Source organism: Phoenix dactylifera, chromosome 9, assembly GCF_051530095.1.
Source record: "Phoenix dactylifera cultivar Ajwa chromosome 9, Ajwa_hap1_PhDact_Kaust_v1.1, whole genome shotgun sequence".
Classification (NCBI taxonomy): Eukaryota; Viridiplantae; Streptophyta; class Magnoliopsida; order Arecales; family Arecaceae; genus Phoenix; species Phoenix dactylifera.
The window spans coordinates 19,642,683-19,666,922 of record NC_143198.1 but is presented as its reverse complement, the minus strand read 5'-3'; the positions used below and the strand labels follow the sequence as shown (position 1 = coordinate 19,666,922).

Here is a 24,240-nt window from a genome sequence, read left to right as displayed (position 1 = left end):
ATGATTATTATGACACTATTATTTAAAACCGTGCCCCCACCTGAATAGTTTAATCTGATTAAAATTGAATAAAATTTGAGAGAGTGTTTTTTACTTTTTCTATAATTTTAAATTCTATTATTGGAGGTTTATTCAAGAGTCAAAAAAAATATTTGGCTGATGAAATTTAAATAAAACTGAAAAATAATCTCTTTTTTTTTCAAGTTTATTTACGTTTATAGCCTTATAGCGGCGGTCAATGTTTTAACTGTAACGGAGATACCCAAACCGTCATGACGGTCGATACTGGAAAACCAGAACATTGGACCCGTGGTTTCAGGGTTTCTTCGATTGTAATGCCAGCAAAATTCTTCTCCCCGTAGAGGGACTCCGTCGGTACAGTTCTCCATCGTCTATGGTTTCTAAGACTTATATCTCTCCGAAAATCGGTACAGTTCTCAATCGTCTATATTTTCCAAGATTTATTTCTCTCGAAAATCCGATCCCTTCATTCTTGATATTTTCCCGGTTTGCAAGCTCTCAGGGTTTCGCTCGCTGTTGTTCGATTCGGAGCCCATCGACATCGAATCACAAAACCCTTCTCCTTTTCCTTCACTCCTGATTGGATTCCCTTTTTGCTCGATTCCGATCTCTCGTTCGCTATCTTTTCGATCCTTTTTCTTGATTTCCCCTCTTCCAATCGTTTCTTGTGTTCAAGTTCCGGGTTTTGTTGTTTTAAAGGTTTTTCCTCGGAATAATTTGAGCCGGATTGGATGGTGGAAGGCTCAGAGAGGGAGAATGGGAACCTGGTGAAGATGGATTCCACGGAATCTCGGTGGGTCTTCCAGAACGACGAGGAGGACGGCTCGGAAGAAGAAGGGGAGGAATCATCGCATCGAACGAGTTACGAGTCAGAAGAAGAAGATAATGTGGAGCAGCGGCTGATTAGGACCGGTCCCCGGATCGATTCCTTTGACGTGGAGGCCCTCGAGGTCCCCGGAGCCCTCAGGAACGAGTACGAGGTATGATTAGGGCTTGCACTCTTTGTTAACGGGATCTTACTTTGTGTCAAATTGTGTATCTTGATTTATCCGATGTGCTGTCTTTACTTAATTTGATAGTTTATGGACAAAGAACCTTGAAAGATTGAATCTTGGTCAGCAAATTTGATTAGAGAATTGGATTTCTGCACTATTCTTTAGTCTAAACTATGTTTTGCTTCATAGTTCTTTTATTTTTTGGGTCACTGTTCGAAATTGGCAAGTATTACTTGTTTGGAATATTTATGCATCTCATGCTGCTCATATTTTTGAATGATTAATTTATGATCTCCTGAGTTCATGAAGTGTCACTTCTGTAAAATTTGAAGTCCTCAAAACTGTGTTGTTATGCAAATAAATTCTTTCTAAATTTTTTGTGCTAAATTGCAGGAGTTTAGTTTGGGCAGGAACATTGTACTTGCTGTCCAGACACTTGGAGTGGTATTTGGGGATGTCGGGACCAGCCCACTGTACACTTTTGATGTGATGTTCAACAAATATAGTATTAGTGTGAAAGAAGATGTTCTTGGAGCACTCTCTCTCGTTTTATATACTTTGATTCTGATACCTCTGGTGAAATATATCTTCATTGTTCTCTGGGGTAATGATGATGGCGAAGGTATGTAGGAGGTTGTAAATATTGACTTGCTTTTAGTCCCTAGTGTATTCAGATATTGCACTCAAAGAGTTTAACTTCGTGCCATTTTATTTCTCCTGCTTTCTTTTCATTTTTCTTCCTTTTTTTTTTTGCAGGGGGCACATTTGCTTTGTATTCATTGATATGCAGGAACACAAAGGCAAGTCTTCTCCCAAACCAGTTGCCTTCTGATGCTCGCATATCAAGTTTCCGGCTCAAAGTCCCATCACCAGAGCTTGAGAGGTCTCTAAAGATTAAGGAATGTCTTGAGACTTCATTAACATTGAAAAAGCTGCTTCTAATGCTGGTGCTCTTTGGCACGTCCATGGTCATAGCAGATGGAGTTGTCACCCCTGCAATGTCAGGTCTGATGATGTTTTACCTTGTGCTCTCATTGGTATAGATAAAAATGCTTCTCAACAAACTCTTGCTGAATATAATAACCTCAACCAGTTTTCTCAGCATAAGGAATCTGTAGAATATTCATTCTTTATCTATTTCTTTATCATTATTTATTCCTTTCATTTGTTTCCTTTTTGAACGTTACAGTCATGTCAGCTGTGAGTGGACTGAAGGTTGGAATAGCTAGTGTCGAACAAGGTAAACCTCTGATTTTAATTGCTGATATTAGAAAATCTGGGAATTCTTTCTTCCAGAATATTATGCTTAACCACCTTGTGAGACATTAGCATGTGATGCTCTTATTATTTCATTACAATTTTCTGTTATTAATTTAACACCAGATTCTTGTTTTACCACTCCATGCTTGCAGGAGATATCATGTTGCAGTTTATTTGTTAAACATGATCGTTTTGATGATTGAGTTGCAAAGGTATAGGAAGTAGTCTCAAGTACTTTCACAATCTGTATACTGGAAGGCTTTTGAAGCATGCCTTTACTTTATAAGAATCACTTTATTTTTGCATTTGATTAGTTACTGATACATGTATATTGTCACAAAAAGATGATGGTAAAACATGGGGAAGTTGATTCAATATATTCCTGTAAATTCCAAAATCTTCCTAGTCCTACGTACTAATCAAACTAGGATTCTTCTGACTCATATATACTAAAACCGGTATTCTGAATCAAGAAGAATATTTACCTTCCCAATCAAAAGGATTTCCTAACCAACTACTCATTCTTAGGTGTTTTGGACTTACTAAGATTTTCAAAACATTTTATTGGTTTTCAGTCTTTAAATAAGCTGTAAATAGATAACATAGATTAAAAATAATACATTCCTATATATATCACTTGCTTTTGCTTCATGAAGCTTGTTTCAAGATCATGTTGATGGAGACCGATACAAATCCTTTTTCTGATCAAATGTTTGATCTCGGTCCCTATGTAAGCTAGATCTACGTTGTAGTTGTAGTCTTTCATTGGTTCCGTTAAATAAAACAGTGGATGAATCATATTGAAGATGAATAAATTGTGTTATTTGACCATGTTCTTGCTCATCTGCTCTTTGATGGATGTAATTTGCAAGGTACTCTTGTGAATCGATCGCCTTATCTCCAATGAATGATTCATCCACTATCCTTGATTCTTCTACTGAATGATCTTCAAGTAGTTGATCTTTAGCTGATAGATCTTAACTTGTAGGATCCTGAAGTTCTGTGGCTTTGTTAGTAAGATCATTGAATCATTGGCTAATAGGTGTCTGTTTATTGGGCATTTAGTTGTTCAATTAATTGTGATTAAATTTGTCATTGACTAGCTTTGTAACAAAAATGAGTGTTCAAATGCCATATTGGTCTACTTTATGTCATCATTTGCCCAAACACTAGCCTCCTCTTGAATAGCCAATATGGGACACTGAGAATTACTTTAAGATGTGAGACTTTCTGTAGCTCTTTTTTTGATGGCATGAATTGATTGATCCAAGCATCTGAGTTGTGGCCTTCCAAGTACTCCACATGGTTAACCATGCTTGTTTTGCCATGGATATGATGTAAATTGCCCGAGAAAGGAATCTATCAGCCTTTTAGATCTTGCATGTGGATAACTACAGTCCTTTACACCAATGTTACTGCTTACATTATAAATATAAATGCTTTGCTGATCTTAACATTGTCCTGGATTTATTCTTTTGTTGTAGCAGATTATCGGCTACTCATAATATGATTACTTTCACTCTACTAGTGGTCATGGTTATAAATGATTAAAGGTAGGGGTGGCAATACATGACTTGACCTCCCAACCCAACACAATTCCAACCCAAGATAAGTAGGTTTGGGTCATAAACAGGTTGGCCCGACCTAACCAATTTATTAAATGGGTTGGTTTCAGGTAGAGTTCTGCCCTGTTTAATAATTGGGTTAAGTGTGGTTGACCCATTAATGACCCATTCATGACCCATTTACCTTTGTTGAATTGGGTTCATAGATGACTGTCGACCTGACCTATTTCCTTTAACAGCCAAAAAAAGTCAGGTGGGTCACTTGTTTATTTAATGGGTCAGATAGAGGTTTTAATTGTCGACCTGCTTAATAAACAGGTTGTGTTCAGATTGGCAGTTACTCTCTAAAACCTGCATCTCAACCCAGCCCAAATCTGACCCTACCCAACCTATTGCCGCCTCTAAGTGAAGGATATTTTCCAGTAGTCCTACAAGTTGAAAGAACGTTTCCTCAAGGACATGGATTTGCATTTATGTGAGTTGTGCGCTGGTCCACTTTGTACTTTGCTCTTCTGTTTTTTTCTTTAATTTGCATTTTCTAGGTTTTCTATTTTTTATTTTCATTTAGGCATAGATACATGATGCTGTAAGATGTCTCTCAGAGTCTGCACTGTGGATTCACTATTTGTTTTTAGGGTTAACCTGTCTATAAATTTTCTCAATGAACTCAGCTATGGGATCTCCCTTTTTCATCAAAATACCATTGTCAAAGTTGTTCTGTTCTCAAAAACATACTGTGGGGATCATTGCTTGATCTGATTTAAATGCTGGAATGAATGATGTGGCAAATATTTGTTAAATTTTCTCTATTTAGCATAGTCTTATGGTTGAAGATTTGGTAAAAGTTAGGTGAGGATGAATTAGTTTGGGTAGGAAGATCAAAGTGCTATGCTGAAATCTCTCCTGCGGGTTTTGATGCTTTGGTATTTTTAGTCTACTTATTATATTATGTTTTCAAAGGTAAAAGTCTGCACAAGACCAATTTTGAGTTAAATAGAAAAACAAAAACAGTTCTGATCTGATGGTGGGATTTTGAAGTTAAGAATATTCAGAGGTCATGAGCTGAGGATTACCTCAGTGGTAATACTCCCCTCACTTAGAACTGGATATTCGGGGTTCAAGTCTTGACTCCCTCTCTTCAAGATTTCTCTGACCCTAGTAATTTAATATAGGTGGGACTCCCTCTCTTTCCCCAAAAACAGAAGCTATCCCAAAAAAAGAATATGTGGAAGTCAATGTTATAATCTGAATGGGGATGTTATATGGGAGAGGAATAGAGATCAGAGTCTTCACAAGAGAACATTTGTTACAGTATATGCAGTGGCCTGACTTCAAATTAAATAGAAAGGGAATGTGTATTGGATGTGTTCTTGACCTTAAAGTTCATATCAGTATTCTGACCTCATGCTTTCTTATATTGTTTAACTTAGTTGCATAGGACAGGTCTGAGAGTTGTGCTCACAATCATGTGGAAACACTGAAGCTTGAAAATGTTGTATTAATTTTGCTTGTTCAGTCAAAAAATCAGGAGAATACAGATAGAGTATATGGAATGTAAATTTAGTGAGAATGGAAATGAAGATGAGATTATAATTAAGATTGATGGACAAAAGATACCACAAGTGATCAGTTCTGTTATTTAGGATCTATTATACAAAATAATGGAGAGATAGACGAAGATATTGGTAAGAGAATTAGAGCTGAAATGGAGAGATGTAGCTGGAATATTATGTGATTGGCATATACCTTGGAGACTTAAGCAAATATCCTATAGAATAGTGATAAAGCATGCTATATTGTATGGCTCGCATTGCTTGCAATAAAGAGAGATCACAAAAGCAAGTTGGATGCGGCAAAACTGAGAATGTTAAGATGGATATATGGTAAAACTAGAAAGGATAGATGGAGAAATGAATATGTTATAGGAACTATACAAGTTGCATAAATTAAGGACAGGATAAAGTGGTGGAAAATCGATTGAGATGATATGGACATGTACAACGAAGAGGCTTTGGTAAGAAGAGGTATTTTAGTTTGTGTTGAAGGCTGTAAGGAAACGAGGAGAAGACCTAATGTAACATGGCTGGAGGTTGTGAAGAAAGATATGAAGAAGCTTAGAATAACATGAAAGGTGGGCTCAAAATAGGAATACTTGTAAATAAGGATTCAAAAGGTCAACCTTAAATAGTTGGAAAAAAGTTGGATTGTTTTGGTTATGGTTATAGTTATGGCTTGTTCACTAGAAAATAAACAAGTATTAAACATTTATAGACTTATTTAGATGAATTCATGCTACCATGTTTGAAATTCTGTATCATATAAATATAGACCATATCCCTCAACTATCAATTTCATGAATAATATGTCATAGTTGAAGGAAAAGAATCTGTCTTTTCAAGACATACTTATACTCTTATTCTTCACATTGGCTTTTTTCCAGGAAGGTGAGCCTGTCTAGCAGCATTTTTTTGCTCAAGGATTGTTGAACCGGTACTGGGTGCCGTACCAGTTGGCGCCAGTCCAGTTCAGTATCGGTTCGGACCGGTCCGAACTGGTTGCCAAATATGCCACAGCGCGCGCTGTGGTCAAAAATGCCACAGCACGCGCTGTGGCAAATCTAATCGGACTCGGTGCGAACCGACCGGTTCGCACCGAGTCCTGGCTGAACCGGACGGAATCGGTTCCATTCGGTTTGCTCTTATACCGGCTGGTTTCGGTACGGGCTGGTTCAACATTCTTTACTTTTGCTTGATCATTATGCCATCAACTTTTGACGTATGTAATGGAAACTGAATTGTAAAATAGTGTTTTATTTTATTTATGTATCTCCTCTGTCAGGTTGTACTGCTGCACTTATTTATTTCAGTTTTCCTGTTATTATTGCAGATGAAGTGGTGATGATTTCGGTTGCATTTCTTATAGTCTTGTTCAGTGTACAGAGGTTTGGCACGAGCAAAGTGGGGCTTGTAGTGGGCCCTGCTTTGTTCATATGGTTTTGCTCTCTTGGGGGCATTGGGATCTACAACCTCCTTAAATATGGCACTAAAGTTTTGAGGGCATTTAACCCTGTTTACATTTATCATTTTTTTAAGAGAAATCCCACTCAGGCTTGGATGTCTCTTGGGGGTTGTCTTCTATGTGCAACAGGTAAGGATGCAATTCAGTATCGGTTAGGTCATTTTAGAAATAATTCTATTAGGTACTATCTGAACAATTGGAATGTGCTGTGCGGGGTGCAGGTGGGTGGCATGCTATTTTTTCTTCCCTACGATTTAACCATATATTGGAAAAGTGCTATTTTATCATGCTTCAAGTCAGTGGCTTAGCAATACTGAGTGAATATGTATCTTATAGAATAGTAATGTTGTTGCTTGAAGTTCAATTGTTCACCCAAATACTCTTAAAATAAAATAAACTGTGGAGGTTATCCATTGTTATGTTGAAGTCCACTTCTTTTCTATAATCCAATAAAAACATGTATGTTGTTTCTATGAAGATCCATGATATGCATGCATGTCAAATGCAAAAGTTATGAGATTGCTGTTGGCATCTATTTATTCCACATTCTTTTCCTTTTTGCTTATTTTATTATTGTAAAATGAATATACAATTTAGGAAGTAGGAAACTGCATGCTGGTTATAGTTTACTGTTCCAGGATTTTATATAAATAGATATGTAAGTATTAGACATAAGAGATCAAGAGGTCTAAAGGGACTAAAGTTGGGACTTCTAGCGTTTTGGGTTGCTGGAGAGAACAGGGATGTTATCTTCCCTAAAATTTCTGGAGGTAATGCCATCAAGTTTGCAGGACAACAATCGATATGCATCACAAATGCTGATAGAGTTATTTTTGAAATTTTCATCTTGAAGTAAAATTTTCTAGTGCTTTTACTTCTATGTGTGAGTTACTTTGATTATTGTGGAACTATCTTCATATAATATAATTTGAACACTGATCATCCTGTGAGCGATTTTAAATTAAAACTGTAAGATGTTGCTCAGATCAGAAGTTTTGATGAACCTTATTTTGCATCTCTACAAGAAATTGTGTCAAGGTAGGATATAAAAGCTCTTTCATTAGTGCCATGTCATAAATTGGCTAAAACAAAAATAAGTTTGTTCTCACTATCAATGAGCGAGACGAGAAATAACTTTTTGAAACATACAAGAGCCATCAAGATTGCAGGACAACAATCAGTATATATCACAAATGCTGATAGAAATTTTATTGAAATTTCCAATTTAATTCTAAATTAAATGATAAAAGTTCTAGTTCTTTTACTTTTATGACTGAGTTACTTTGATTGTTTTAGAACTATCTTCATATCATATAACTTGAACACTGATTATCCTATTAGCAGTTTTAAATCAGAACTGTAAGACTTCGATCAGATCTGAAGCTTGACGAACCTTATTATGCATCTCTGTGAGAAATTGTATTAAGGTAGGATATAGAAACTCTATGTCATTAGTTCCATGCCATAAATTGGTTAAAACAAAAATAAGTTTGTTCTCACCATTGGTGACTGAGACCAGAAGTAACCCTTTAGGGCTCCATCGTGATAATCTAGTGGCAGAAAGAAGTATAAGAAATGAAGAAATATATGTAAATGAAGAAAGAATAGGTTGTTCTTGTGGACCTTGTAACATTTACTCTGATACCATTTATAACTCTACATCTCTATGATAGTATAAAATGCATTGCACTATGCAATGGGAAGAGAAGATGAAAATTATGGGATCTTAGAGCATATAGGGGTACAATGAGAAGATGATGATGATAAAAAAGATGAGGAAAGGACAAAGTGCATACATCTGTAAGAAAATAAAGAGAGAGAGAGAGAGACTAAATGGTCATACTCTAATATATAATGTACTTTATCATTCTAATAGTTACTGCTTGATTACATAATCGAGGATCCAACACACCATACTTGAATCTTCTTACAAGGAACAAAAACACATGCAGGAAAATGCATATGAGAACTAGAACCTAGATGCTAGCTTTTAGCAAAAGGGTTGATGAGACTATGATCTTTTGAACTGTGATGATTTTTAACATAATCTAACAAAAATAAAAGGTAACAGGTTAAGAAGTTTCTGGATTGGCAATTTTCGAAAAATATAGACAACTAGTTGAGTCATCATCACCCACATTACCTAAGAGTCATCAATTATGGTTGAAGAATTGTAATCATTTTGAAGCATTCTCAATACCATGAGAGTAAGGGAGAAACAGCTTTCCAAATTTATAAATTAATATGTGTAAATCAAAGTAAAATAAATGCCTATTGCATTTTTGTACAAACTCTTAAACCAAAATAAAAATCAATCACTATAGGATTCAAAATACTTCAAGTTAATATTATAACAAAGTAGATATCCTTCATATAGTTCGTTTTTGATTAAAGACTCCTTATTTGATCAAACTAGGGGATGCAGATAGCTTCGATGAAAATTTAAATTAAACTAACCTTAGATGTCGCTTGAATGCCCTATTCAAATAATTAACATTACATGAATATGAAAATTATGTGCAAGAAGAAACTGAAATGGCTTGCCTGCCTTTAAGTTCTGTATAGGAGGATTGTTCAATAGTATCTATACCAAGGTTGCTATGTCAGTGTGTACCGCTTCATACTCGGCATGTACCGTATTGTACCGACGCCAATTTGAGACATGGTATGGAGGGCGTACCGAGTCTCTATGCGCCAAACCAACCCCTATACTAGGCATACCAACATTGTATCAACATGGTACCGGTATGAGGTTTGGTACCGAGATGGCGAATCTTGATCCAAACAATTAACATTGCATTAATATGAAAATTATGTGCTAGAAGAAATTGGCTTATTGCCAGCTATTAAGCCCCTATACTTTAGTAGGATTCTTCCATAGCTCCTCCATTGCAGGTTAATTAATTATGTTTATTCACTATGATGAAGTATGACTGTCACTTACATTGTTGGTCACATTTCAGGGTCTGAGGCAATGTTTGCTGATCTTTGCTACTTCTCTGTTAGGTCAGTTCAGGTAAAGGCGTAGCTAAAGTTACTTATTATCTTCTTCTGGTGTTCCTTCCATAATTGTTTGAAATCTTGTTTACTTTTCACACACTCAGATTGATTTAACTATCTATTTCAGTTCACCTTTATGTTTCTGGTTCTGCCTTGCCTTCTGCTGGGATACCTTGGTCAGGCTGCATTTCTTATGGAAAATTTAACTGAAAATCAGCAGATCTTCTTTTCATCGATTCCAAGTAAGCTAGATTGATCCATTTCTTTTCTTTTCTTTCTTTTCTTTCCTCAAGCGACTATTTTTATTTACAATTTTGATCTGTCATACAATTTGTGGTTATATATGAACTATTATCATAACTTACTTAAACATAAAAAATGCTTGTGAGGTCTAAATCCTCTCACTCTAGAGGTTTCTGGTTGTCTTTTACTTTTGTGGTTTAATAGATACTTAGAAGAAGACTATGTGATGTGTAATTGCAGGTGCAGCTTTCTGGCCAGTCTTCTTCATAGCCAATATAGCTGCATTGATTGCAAGCCGAGCAATGACAACAGCAACATTTTCATGCATAAAGCAATCAATAGCTCTTGGTTGCTTTCCACGCCTAAAAATTATTCACACGTCTAGGAAGTTCATGGGCCAGATATATATTCCAGTGATAAACTGGTTTTTGCTGGTTTCCTGCCTGGCATTTGTTGGCACCTTTGGTAGCATCAATGAGATTGGCAATGCATATGGTATTTAAAATCAGACTGAACTTCGCCCCTATCCAAAGGAATGCTATCTTTTTCTTACACAAACTACTATTATTGTCTTTTATGCATTCATATGCCTTATGTTCCTCTGATATTGGATCTGTCCTGCAGGCATTGCCGAGCTTGGAGTGATGATGATGACTACAGTCTTAGTAACTATGATTATGCTTCTGATATGGCAGATTAACATCATAATTGTGTTATGCTTTCTCACCTTCTTTCTAGGGGTGGAATTACTTTTCTTCTCTTCAGTTTTGGGCAGTGTGGAAGATGGAAGCTGGGTCTTATTGGTCTTTGCAGCAGTATTGTTTATGATTATGTATATATGGAATTATGGCAGCAAGCTGAAATATGAAACTGAAGTAAAACAGAAGCTTTCAATGGATTTGATGATGGAGTTGGGCTGCAACCTTGGTACCATTAGAGCTCCTGGAATTGGCTTGGTTTACAATGAGCTGGTGAAAGGAATCCCTGCAATCCTTGGTCACTTTCTGACCACCTTGCCAGCAATTCATTCGATGATCATATTTGTGTGCATAAAGTATGTGCCAGTTCCTGTGGTGCCTCAGAATGAAAGGTTTCTCTTTCGGCGGGTCTGCCCGAAAAGCTATCACATGTTTCGTTGCATTGCTAGGTATGCTGAACTTCTAATCTTTAGAAATGGCAATTTTGGTAACAACTTTTTAAAGCATATAGAGCAGTTATAACATTCTCTTCAGAAACTTGTTGAAACACTATATTTTGTTAATTTCAGTATCTGCTATCTTATAATATATTTGTCAAATAACATTTTTGAATTGTTACCTGACCTGGTTACTGTACAAAAATTTTCATGGATCACCAAACGTTTCCTTTCTTATATTGGTTTCTTTGCCTTTTATGAATATCAAAAAGGATTATCATGCACATCATACATCAGTCTTCAACAGACGTGCTTAGCACCCAAAAAAAGGGTACAGTATATAAATATTTATCACCAAAAATCAGGCGACGTTATCATGTGCATGATTAGTGAATGATGACAGCCTTTTCATGGAGCCACACACGACCCTTTTAGTTATGGTTTCTTTCAGATTCGATTAGATTAAGTCTGAGGTCTGGCTGGTTCTTATTATCTATAGATGCATCAGCCATCAATAATATGTATTTACTATAAGCATAAAAAAACAAGAAAAGTAAATAAGTATTTATCACCAAAAATCAATGGATATGATTGTGTGCACAATTAGAGAATGCTGACAGCCTTTGCACATGGCCACACAACCATATCTAGTGTCCCTTCTAGGTATCAATAGTTCTCAGAGTTGGTTAGATTGTCCGACGTCCGGCTGTTTCATATGTAGCGGACTTATTTCCTATTTTGTATCCAAAAATCTTCAGGGATCTTGTTACTAATCTATAAGCTTAGCTAGCAGGCAACATGAGCCCCTTAAAGACTAAATATGGTAATGCAGTGGCTCTGCCGTGAGGTTACAAAGAAAAGTTGTGAAAGAAAAATTATGTTTGCTCCCTTCCCCCATCTTTTCACTAACTTGGCCTCTCATCTTTACCATCTCTCTGATTTTTCCTAAGCTGGTACATATATCTTCTGCTTCTCCATCTTTCTTTCCTACCTTTGTCTTGTTTCTTGAACTTTATTCCTCTTTCTTCTGCAAATAAAAATCCAAAAATAGATTAAGTTGGGTACAGAAAGGAAAGATAGCTTTTAGCCCTCTGCAAGCAGCCATTTACAATCAAGGCCTTATCAGATTTTGGCAAACATAAGTGAAGATGAAAATACCGCACGGTATATAATAATCTTAGACAGCAGATAAATGTCCTGACAAAATTTTCTTTAAAAAATTGCAGAAAGTTGCAAATTTCAAGAAAAACTGAAAATAACTAAAATTGGGTCATTATGCATCTTTGTGTATTATTAATATGCATTCAATATAACTTTCTAGTTGATACATTGCCCATGGATGCATAACATATGATATACTGATTAACAGATACCCTCGGATTGCTCCACAAGAGCAAACTGTCTGTTTATTGACAGAACATACTAAGCCCAGCTGTCTGAAACAACTAACTCATCAATTGTAACCCCTTGATGCATTTGACATTGTCTTTTGGAATGGTTGTAGCTTGTTTTGAGAATGATTAATAATTCTGATGCAGCCTGAAGAATGAAGAATAATTTGATCACCAGGATTAAACTTCGAAGAAAATTCAACCCTTCAGAGTTCATACAATAAATTAGAAGCATATATAGGACATGACTGTTAATAAGGGTGTTAAGCCCAGTACAAAATTATACTAGAAATAGGACCCAATATAAAGGAAACATGCTAGAATTTTTCAACAACAAATATAGAAACCTGGCTACACCCTGTGCTGCATCACTCCAGGCTACTATTTTTGTATCATTTATTTCTAAATCCAAAAATTTATCATAACTGACCTTAGGGTGCAGCATTTGCCTGATTCCATTTCTATGTACCCATTAGCCTGCGGTACTGGTAAATATCTTGTTTCCTGAGTCAGCCAGCTGCACTGGTAAATATCTTGTTTCCTGAGTGAGTTGTTTTAGGTGAGTAAATTGATGTAACATTAAACTAACCACCAAGTGGTTCAAATACAAGCTAGAAATTTGTTCACATTCATATTTGACATAATCTAGTTTTCTGCTTGCAAAATTGGCATTACTCTTCTAAATATTATGAAGTTCTGGGGCCTCTGAAACTGGTCATTTATATTATTATTAATTAGAAAGTTGATAGATCTAATTTTTTTATGACTGTAATTGTAAGCATGAAACCTTGTGCCATGATCCAGTATTTGTTTTCTGGATCCACATTAGCCCATCATTTTGATAATGAGTGACCTCAGTTGTTTCCACCAACCTTTTACATATTCTTTCCAACAGCTCCTGTTATGCTATCTATCATCCCCACCTCTTTCTAGACTGTCTATACATATTTAGGGCACCTCATATTCTCATTCGTGTGATCAGTTGTCTTCTCCTCCTTAATTGGTGTAATCCTTACGTGTCCTCTGTAATACCCCTTAATAAGTTTTTGCTTTCTAGTTTTCCAAATATTAATTGGTATTGTCATTTCTACTTCATTCAGTTTGTTTTCTTAGACTGTCAATGCTGATAAACTTGGTTGTAGATTGAAAAATTTATTGCATTCCTTGGCTCTTCTGGATATGCATACACTACTAACTCTACTTTTATATTGATGAACTATATGAGGCAGTTTTTCTGCAGTATCAAGCAAATGTCTTGGTTGAATGGTTATGCAGTGTTAAATTCACTCACTGCATGGAGCATGATATTTGTACTCATGCCATTGTGCAGAAGCACATGATGTTCAAGACCTTTCTGTGAACTTATTCCAGAATGGTTGCTTGATTTAGGTATGGCTACAAGGATGTACGCAAAGAGCATCACCAGACGTTTGAACAACTTCTAATTGAGAGTCTTGAGAAATTTATACGTCGAGAAGCCCAAGAACGTTCCTTAGAGAGCGATGAGGATGATGACACAGATGCGGAAGAAGAGCAAACATTTTCCAGAGTTCTTGTAGCTCCCAATGGCAGTGTGTATTCTCTCGGTGTTCCACTCCTTGCTGATTATAGCTGCATTCAAAAGCCAAGCTCGGAAGCAAGCACTTCCTTTGATGAACCTTATGGTGAAGCACAGTCAGATTCAGAACAGAGCCTTGAGCGGGAACTATCATTCATACACAAGGCTAAAGAGTCGGGGGTTGTTTACCTTCTCGGACATGGTGACATAAGAGCTAGAAAGGACTCCTGGTTTATTAAGAAGCTGGTTATAAATTACTTTTATGCATTCCTGAGAAAAAATTGCAGAAGAGGGATCGCAACATTAAGTGTTCCCCACACAAATTTGATGCAGGTAGGCATGACTTACATGGTGTGAAGGTTTTTATTGCTGCCTTTTCACTTGAATTACTAACAGGCGGTCAGATACACAAGGCCTTCAGTGGGATTCAGGGGTGGTTTCATTTTTAGATCTTTGGAACTAAACAAGAAATGAAGTTTGCTCCATTGGAAGAGGGGAATACAGAGAGCTTATCATATCTATCTCTGAAGGTATAAGGCAAAGAGAACCCTGTGTATTTCACAATGGTATGTTGATCTTATTGCATCAACTTTTCTTTCTGTAGCATGTTTTCTTCCTTCTGTCTTCAAGAAAGAGCCATCTATGGACGGCTGAATTTACATGTGTTAGGGTGCAGTATCTGTGGTTGTGGACTGCTTTTGATGATTTTTTGTGAAGCAGCAAGAACATTGTTCATTAATTCATTTACCACCATAAAGGCTTATGAATGATTTTATTTTCCTCCACTATATTTATGGAATAAGTTCTATTCGTTATATGAATGCCCTGATTTAGACCTGGCAGTTGTATTTGCTGAACATTTACTAGTGTTCTAGCTTAACAATGCATCATGAGGATTATGTAGTCCATCAGTTCGGTGACGCAATGTGCATTAAGCTGGTCAAGCAGCGCCAGTTTTAACTTGAGCATAAGCTTTGAATCATTCCTCACAAATCTCAGTGCTAATTTAAGGCCTGTTTGGGATTGCCCTTGTTTTTTGGTTTTTGTTTTCAAAATTCTATTAAGAAATGTGAACTATACTGAACAATATGTACCATGAAACCTCAATATTACTTCAAACCCATAACTTTGTTTCTTCAAGTTGTTTGTAAAATATTTAGAGCTTCTGGAAGCAATGATTTTGTTTTCAAAAGGAGTGCAAATAAGAGCATGTATAGCAGAAATTTGCTGTAAATGCTATCTTCGACATCAATAGCCATGCGATCGAGAAACAAAAAGAAAAGGGTGCCCGACAGGCCCTCACTTTGTATGACAGTTTTGTACTGTGGTTTGCTGTGCTTGCAACCAGCTCTTATTTACTGTTTTGAAAAAGATTGAATGGACTGAACTTTGATGTCTGGTAGACTTGCTTTACAATGTTTTAACAGTTCTGGCACCATGGCTGAGCTCTGACCATATGGCAGCGGGTGAAACGCTAGGTATTCAATCAAAGAGCAATGCTAAAGCAACAAGCAACCCTCGCAGCTGCCCCCAGCCGATCACGTGGCTGGCCGCCCATCAACCTGTTGGCTAGTACGGCTATTTCTCTGTGCAATGCTAGGCTCTACATTTTCAATGGATTATACTCAAAAATGTGCACCCAAATAAAACTTTTCTTTTCCTTTTCTTCTGGTAATTATCCAAGTTTCCAACCTGTTTGATGACCCTTGATCACCATAGGATCCCAGTTTGCAGGGTACACGTGGTTGGCTCAGAGTATGGATTTAATTGAATAGCTGCAACTCATTTGAGGTGAAACAGGGATTATGTTCCAAAGTTTTGTCCCCTAATTACATAACCCGGTAAACTCTCTCTCTCTCTCTCTCTCTGTGGAGAAAATCAGAACATGGGAGCACATGTTACTGAGGCTGTGTGAATTCAGGTCTAGCTTAAAAGCAGAGAAAGTATCTATTTTTCTGTACCGTTAGCCAACCATTTTCCTTTATGCCATTTATTAAGCAAACTGTAGAGATGCTCCTTTGCATTTTTCATTATGGTGTCTTAAGAGTTAGATGGCACTTGGCCAAATTCCATGTTCAAAGCATCATAATATGATAGGAAATATTTTTGAGACAAATTATGGCAAGAATAGTAATTCGACGAATCCTATCACAAATCTACAATAAACCAATAAGTGATCTGCACCAGAAATAAAATATCAACCGGCAAGGCTGTCCATATTGACAAGGATTTACAGTAATGTGTGGGGCCTTGAAACGCTTGTATCGTGCCTAAAACTTCGAATAAATTACAAAACCATCTGAATTTTTATGTTTATTATATTGATATCCAATAATTTGTAAATCTATACTTACACCAATTAAAAATTAACGGCGATAGTGAAATTATTTATCTCATGCGAAAAGTCAATATTTTTTTGGGTGGAAAAGAGGATGCACATATTTTCTTATATCTTTTGGTGGTTATTATGTCACTTAAGGTTATTTTGGTTACTTCTGAAATTTATTTTTGACGTGGTATTTGGGTTCTATTTCAGATTAACGGTCTGACTAATGTTCTATTAAGTTATAGATTAAAGTGCTGAATAAGAATAAACCTCAAAAGACGACCATAGATTTTTAAAACAATTAGATTTAAATATAATTTGCCTCTAATCTCAAAAGAATTTTATAATTTATTGTAAAACTTTTTAATTAATACACTTGTTATGATGATTTTGACTATCAAAATCAGACAAGGGAGGGACCACAAATACACAAAAGTGGTGGCGCCCCCCAAATAGACCTTGGGCTACATTGTGAGCTCATTCTGGAGATTAAAATACCCTCACGCCACCTGCATCAACCTAAGCCGCCCACGCACCTCTCCCAGCTCAAAACGCGACCAATACATCCCTTTCGCGGAAATCCAGGCGCGCATCTTTCCACTTCCGTAGACTCGCGGCTGAGACCCAGGGACTGAGATAGAGACAGGACTGCATTAGTCTCAAACACGACGCAAACTCCAGGAAGGCAAGGAGGAAGACTGGATTACTCCTTGAAGAAAGTCCAACATCCGTCAACTTCAAAGACTCGCAAAAAATAACAATTTGGGAAGACCCGCAGAAGTTCTTAGTGCCCTCCACATTTTCTAAGATTAAGTCTAGAATATCGTGACCTGACCTGTACTATCTATTAGAACTTGTTTGGCTCGCTAGAAGAATTTTTCTTCACTAAAATAGCTTTCATGTGAAATTGATATCTAGATATATGATACTTGAAAAATAGTTTTTGCATATTTAATAGACCATCAAAAAGTAACATATTCCAACATAGTTTATGTTTGATTGAAGATCTATTTTTTTAGGAAAGTTACGTACAATACCTATTATGCCTTTAATAAAGAAAAATATTTTATCCTATTTTATCTAAAAGCTTAAAAATATTTTTGAAAAAAAAATTTATCTCAATCTCCAGCCGGTGGGAATTGGACTTTTCTATATCTTATATGGATTTTTTTCCTATGAAATGTAGCAATCTTAATTTATGAAAAAACTATTTTATTTTTTTAAAAAAAACCTCTAACCAAACATAAAATATTTTTCTATTTTTTTGTTGACCATACTTTTTTTTCTCCTCTTTTCATAACCCAAATGGGTCTTTAATAATTAATACTTCAAGTTGCATTTTGCTTCATGCTCTCCTTCCATGTCAACCTAGGGTTTAAGCAACGTCCATTACGTCACTCCAACGTGATTATAAATGCTAAAACTTTTTCAGGACAACAAAATAAAATCTTTAATATATTATATGTATACAAAATGAAAATCTAAGTAAAGTTATTATCTAGCCTTTATCACATTGTAGCAATCATTATAGTACAGGAATAACAAACATGATTTGACTTTTTTTTATTGTTCACCAAATTAAAATAATATTTTAAAAATTTAAATTTATGCTTCAATTCAAAAATTATGTAGCACTATTATATTACTAAAAAGAAAAATCAAACAGCACCATTATTGAACTCTCATGGTCTATTATTTCTTGTTTTATAACAGCTGACAACAACAGTTATAATTGTACTTTTATCTCGATAAAATTATATCCCAGGGCCAAATATAAATAATTAACAACCATTAGTTCCGTTACAATAATAGAATGACAGAAGAGATTCAGAAGAACTCTTGATGTCCAAATAGAGTCAGGAACACACACACACACACACACACACACATATATATTATACCATCAGTTTCCAACCTAACACAATGTTCAAGTCAATTCAATGTCTTAGACATAGCTAATCTCATCCCCAATGGCAAAAGTATGAATATATACAGATAAAATGAGCAACCTAAACTTAAATAAACTAAAAAGCGTGGTGGTAGCAAGGAATAAGTTCCACCTGTTCCTCACCATCATGGGATATTGTTGGCTACCTTCTTCTCTTAAATCATTCCTAAGCTAGTAGTTTACACATCTTAATATTATTATTCTTACATTCCATGGGCCCATAACAGATAATACGGGATTAAAAACTGGCATGTGGGTAAGACAGAGATCTTAGATTCCATTCACCGAGCTGGCACCGTCCGGCTCTTAGATTGGGACGATGGGCAACTGCCCTGGTGCTGGGGTCCCAGCGTCCAATCTGTCATCCTCTGGGAGCCAATAATTGGATGCCACGTGGTGACCAGGGACTAGTGGTTGAGGGGTTTGAGTGGTTAGCTGCTGATGTATTGTAATAATGGCTATCAGGAAGATACCAAGAAGCATGTTGGAAGTACAAATATTTTTTGGCAGCAGGAATGTATGATTGCTTCGTTTGGGTCTACATGTAGTTCTATTCCCTTTTCTTGCCATATACTGTCCTTTTGCGTTTAATAACTCCTACTTCTTGGTGGTTCTTGTGGTGGTCATTAGTAATTTTACGAGTCACCGCCTAGGTTTTAATGGTTTATCATGAAAGGAGAGCAGCAAATAAACATCATGGTCTTGGCGACTCTATTATTCACAAATAATGACCTCATGTGAGCACATCGCAATGCATTATAATGGCTATATGAGACCATTTTTATGGTGAAGTCAAAAAATAATTATTGTATATTTGAAATTGTTCACATAAAACAGCTTGTGACGGTGAGATTGATGATTGTTTCCATATGTAAACTGATTTTTTTTTTTTTTTTTTCAGTTCAATATCTGTTATCGCTATAAGTGAGCAAGTCTAGCATGCCATGTAAGGACAGCTAAAACTTCATGTAATGTACTAATGATTATATGTATGTATGTATGTATGTATGTATCCCAAGAAACCAAGACTTACTTGTCCCAAAAGGCAACTCATCTAAATCGTATTGAATTGTCTATGGTTCCTCAATCAAGCAATTAGATGTGATTTGTTCAGAATTGGGAATGTTGAGTGTAGAATTGAAGTTTTAGAGAGAATTGAAGTTGATGGTCACTTTATTCAAGCTGACTCAATCAAATTTGTAATCTGTTTGACAACAACTACCCCTTGCCATGATGGAGCTTCTACACCAATTAATTTGGCTTTTTCAATAAAAGTTCGGTAATTTCTTCTATAAGTTTAGCAGTTAGGTAGAAGAAATAATTATCATCGAAATCAGATTTTCACAGATATGGTATACAAGTCATCAATCAAATTAATCTTAAATAAGTAGCAAATGACAAATATGTTGCAAAATGTGCGAATTTTTTTTCTTCTTTTGAATATAAAATAACAAATGCAAAACAATGACACAAGCCTTACGAAATTTGTTAATGATGTACGGCACTTACATTTCTCATCTACTTCTTTTTTTTTCCAATAACATGGAAGCTATTGGTGGGTTTCCACCTAACCAAGTTTTTATGTCTCAAGCTATTGGTGGGTTTAAATTTCAGCCGCTGAAAGAAAAAGTGTATAAAAATGATTTTTTTTTTTTTTTGAGAAGATCAAAACAACGGTGCAAATTCAAATCCTTGGATTGCTCTCTGGGACAATTGCTGATAAAAAGCTAAAAATTGTGAGAATCCAACATAAGCTTCTTTTTATTTTATTATTGTAAACATGTGAGCCATAGGGTCTAATTTATAAATTCTGTGCAAGCCATTTGCAATCTGAGGACGCCATGGGACCATGTTCTTAGTATTCTTTCCGTAAAGAGTTGATATACATGGCCAAGTCCTCCTACCCACCAAGAACTGAAATCTGGTATTTTAGATAGAAGCAGGTCATAAAGAGAGCACCATGAACCCTGACTAATACCATAGCATGTGTCAGCAACCGAGCTTAAAAGAATCATTTTGCACTAATTAATCAGAGAAGAAGTCTTGTTAATGGCAACTTCCACAAATAACGGGTCCATGGGGAACCTTTATTTACCAATATCATTAAACATAAAAGCTAACTGGTGGTGACTCCAGCGTAGTCATCAATGCAAACAATAGGAAGTCTTCTTCTCAGCCATCACATCCTCTCCTTCACGACCTCCTCCTCCTCTCCCCGGTTTTGGATTTCTTTGATGCTAATCATGTCTTCAAAGAAGTTAATTCCCCCCTTGAATTGGCTGACAAGCAAAGATTTTGGCTGTGATATTTCCTTAGGTGTTGTTAAGCACTCAGAGTTAGGCTTTTTTCAAAAAAATTACATTTTGATTCTATGAGACTTTGTTGTTGGTAGTCTTGCTGAAATCGTCCTAATTAAGGGTATTTCTTAGCCCTTTTACCAAAAAAATTTGTTCTCAGATTTTTAAAAATTTGGTGGACATTATCAGCCATTATAATGACAAATGATAACTGAAGAAAACAACACTATATGCTATATTTAGTTTATATTATATAATTAAAGATGAATAAAAAATAATGTCTTAATTAGATGAATAGTATTTTTTAAATAATGAATTTTTGGCAAGACAAGGACTAGATAACTCCTAATATTTAAATATTTCATAAACATATTTTGATATCATAGGGAGCTTGAGATTAAGGTGATGACCATTGGAAAAGGCAAATATACAACCATATTTGTAGAAAGTTAAAGTGCTGCTAGCCTGTTATATGTTATGTCATGCAAGGCAATGTGAAATGAATCAAGGGCCCACCATGCAAAGGATGGAGTCTGTGGCTCCTGCTGCAAATTACCCTATATCTTAGATCATAATCAAGTCTATCTTATAGTACTTGATTCTTTTTTCTTTGGTGCACTACACTTATATTCTTAAAGTGAACTCTGATACAGTTCAAATTCCATAATGGACATCAAAGCAAGTTTATTAATTATTATCATCCAATGTTGGAATCATTGACGAGCCGGCTGTGGTGCGCCTCACGCGCCGCTCGTGGACGTCGACGCGATTCATGTGTGCCGCATTGGAGTTTTAATTTTTTTAAAAAAAATATGATTTTTTTCTTATCCCAAAATTTTAATTGGTTTAAATGCTTTAAAATATTTTTTTCAGATGTTATTTTTAGAAGAGTTGCGATCTTTCAAAAGATAATATTGATTTTCGAAAAGATGCAGTATTTTTGAAACATTATGTATCTTCAAAACTATCGTGTTTTCTTGGTCATCCAAATCCAGTGTTTTGGATTACTCAATCCATTCTCCGCTCTCTTCTTTGTTTTCTGAACAAGATTAAGACAAAAAAGTCTTTTCTTTTTTAAAATTTTTTTTTTCTTCTATTGCTTCTACGCTTTTTCGGACATATGAAGGAGTCATTTGGGCCGGCCTTTCTCAACATTTGTGCTCGTTTGTATCTTAGGGTGAGATGAATTATGTTCTCAAGATAGTATTGACCACATGCCTTGATTCAAATAAATTTTCTACTAATTAATATTTTTAAAAAAATTATAAATACAAAATTTTATTAAATTTTATTTATATTTATTATTTTAGACCATAAATAGTACTTTTTAGGTGCATCATAATTTTATTCCCACATGTGATGCAATGCTGGAGCCGACGTATATAAAACTGGCAGCGTGCCACGACCTCCAAATTCCTTTCGATTCAAATCTATCCCCATCTACACCTATTGTCTCATGCGGAATAATCTATATTTTAAGTCATGCTTAATTTATACGAATGCGTAGAATAACCTGGAGTGAGATCTTTGTCTCGTGACTCTCTCTCTCTCTCTCTCTCTCGTTTAGACAAAAATTCCTTCCCTTTCGTCACACCGTTTACCGTGTTCTAGGGGTTATTCTATGATATATTTTCTTCCGCCTGGCCCGATCGTGTGGGAATCTCTCCACCGGTCGGTGGTGGGTGGCGTGGTGGGCCCACCACTCACTTCTCGGATTTGATCCCAGATCTCTCTCATCATTCTGGACTCATTTGGATTATGTTAAGAATTTTTTTCATTGCATATTTTTTCTAAGAAAATTAATACCTGATTATATAATGTTTTAAAAAATAATATATATATATTTAATTGATCATAAAAAATGGCATATGTTAAAATAACTTATGCTGGGTCGAGCATCTATTCTCTTAAAAAAATATAAAATAACTATTATGCCCTTTAGAGAATAGAAAAGATGTTAGCCCATTTTACCTAAAAATATAAGAATATTTTGAAAAAAATACGCCAATTTTTAGTAGACGGAAATTGATTTTTTCATATTTTATATAGATTTTTTTTCATAAAATATGAAAATCTTATCCCTATAGAAAAACTATTTTTCAATTTTTTTTTTGAAAACTTCTAATATAACATATTTCTCCATTTTCTCATTGGTCACACTTTTCTCTCTCCTTTGCTTGTGAACCAAACCAATTCTCTATATTCTTTTGGCCCCCTCAAATATACAATGTACCGCATCATATAATTTTTGTTCCTCACAGAATATAGAGAACTCATTTGGTTCACAAGAAAAGGAGAGAGAAAAGTGTGACCAATGAGAAAATGGAAAAATGCCTTATATTTTAATATGGAGAAACAAATATATGACAAACTTCCTATTTTTTCATGTTTCTTTTAGTGCCCATATTAAAGAAAAATCTAAAAATCAAAAACTCCTTGTACCAGCAAAGTTGTCTGTCTGGTCATTAAAAAAAATGCATGACATCCTCTTTTTTTTCTCAATTTCAGAATATGCTTTTTACCGGTTTACATTATATGTCTAGGTGATACACACCAAATAAATTAATCATCTAGCAAGTTAATATATACATGCAAATCTCTAGCTAAATCAAAACATAGTTTTCAGAATATAGTGTAAACATCAATATACAATGCACAACCAAATGATATACACTTAGCAAATTATTTAATAAGTAATCCAATAAACATCTCCAAATAAATTGATATATAATTCCACAACATCATATTCGCCAGTATATACTATATGGTCGGATGACACACTCATCAACTTTCTAATACATACTGAAAAACTTTTTGATGCATACCCAACAGTGATTCGATATACACTTTTGGGTAAATCGATATACAGTTTTTAGAACATATTTTTTATCGGAATACACTACATAGGCAAGCAATACATAGCCAAGCCAAGCGATACACAGTTTTTAGAATATGATGTTCATCAGTATCAGAACACAATATACAGTTTTCTAACTTTGTCTAATTTGCTAAGTATGTATCATCTAGTTATGCACTGTATACTAGCGAACACTATGTTTTGAAAACTGTGTATCGATTTATCTAAATGTGTGTATTGATTTGTTAAATAATTAATTTATTTGGTGTGTATCATCTAATTATGTAGTATTTATCAGTAAAAAATACATTTTCAAAATAAGAAAGGGAGAGGGTTTTTTTTTGTTTTAATTTTTTTTTGTTAATCACAAGACAAGACAGGGTCAACTTTGTTAGAAATTTTTTTGATTTTTAGGTTTCTCTTTAAGAGAAGTATTAGAAAAATATGATAAAATAGGAAGCCTTTTTTTTTTTCTCCCTCTAGCGTCCATCCCATGTGATTTTTGCTCTTGTGCGTGAGGACGAAGACAACTCCAAACCTACGTTTGTTGCGGGGTAAGTAATTGCGGGGTGTCGTAGCGGATCCCTCGGGAGGCTACAAAATCCATTTGCTCCCTTCCTCCCTCC

General features: G+C 35.4%; 1 protein-coding gene across 5 annotated transcripts; it reads left to right on the top strand.

Annotated features, from left to right (window-relative positions):
- The first annotated feature begins 271 nt into the window (after positions 1-271).
- LOC103719143 (potassium transporter 7-like) lies at positions 272-15,001 on the top strand. Of its 5 annotated transcripts, XM_088704353.2 has the most exons (12): positions 288-428; positions 524-634; positions 721-1,001; positions 1,410-1,638; positions 1,773-2,021; positions 2,206-2,256; positions 6,728-6,988; positions 9,823-9,875; positions 9,987-10,101; positions 10,343-10,597; positions 10,727-11,249; positions 14,018-15,001. In XM_088704353.2, the coding sequence occupies exons 3-12, from the start codon at positions 753-755 to the stop codon at positions 14,541-14,543; spliced, it is 2,511 nt and encodes an 836-aa protein (XP_088560479.1). In that variant the 5' UTR covers positions 288-428; positions 524-634; positions 721-752; the 3' UTR covers positions 14,544-15,001. The 5 variants fall into 5 exon arrangements, with proteins under 5 accessions (XP_088560480.1, XP_088560478.1, XP_088560482.1 ...); XM_088704354.2 differs by lacking the exon at positions 524-634 and having other exon boundaries at positions 272-375; XM_088704352.2 differs by lacking the exon at positions 524-634 and having other exon boundaries at positions 273-428.
- The last annotated feature ends 9,239 nt before the right edge of the window (positions 15,002-24,240 follow it).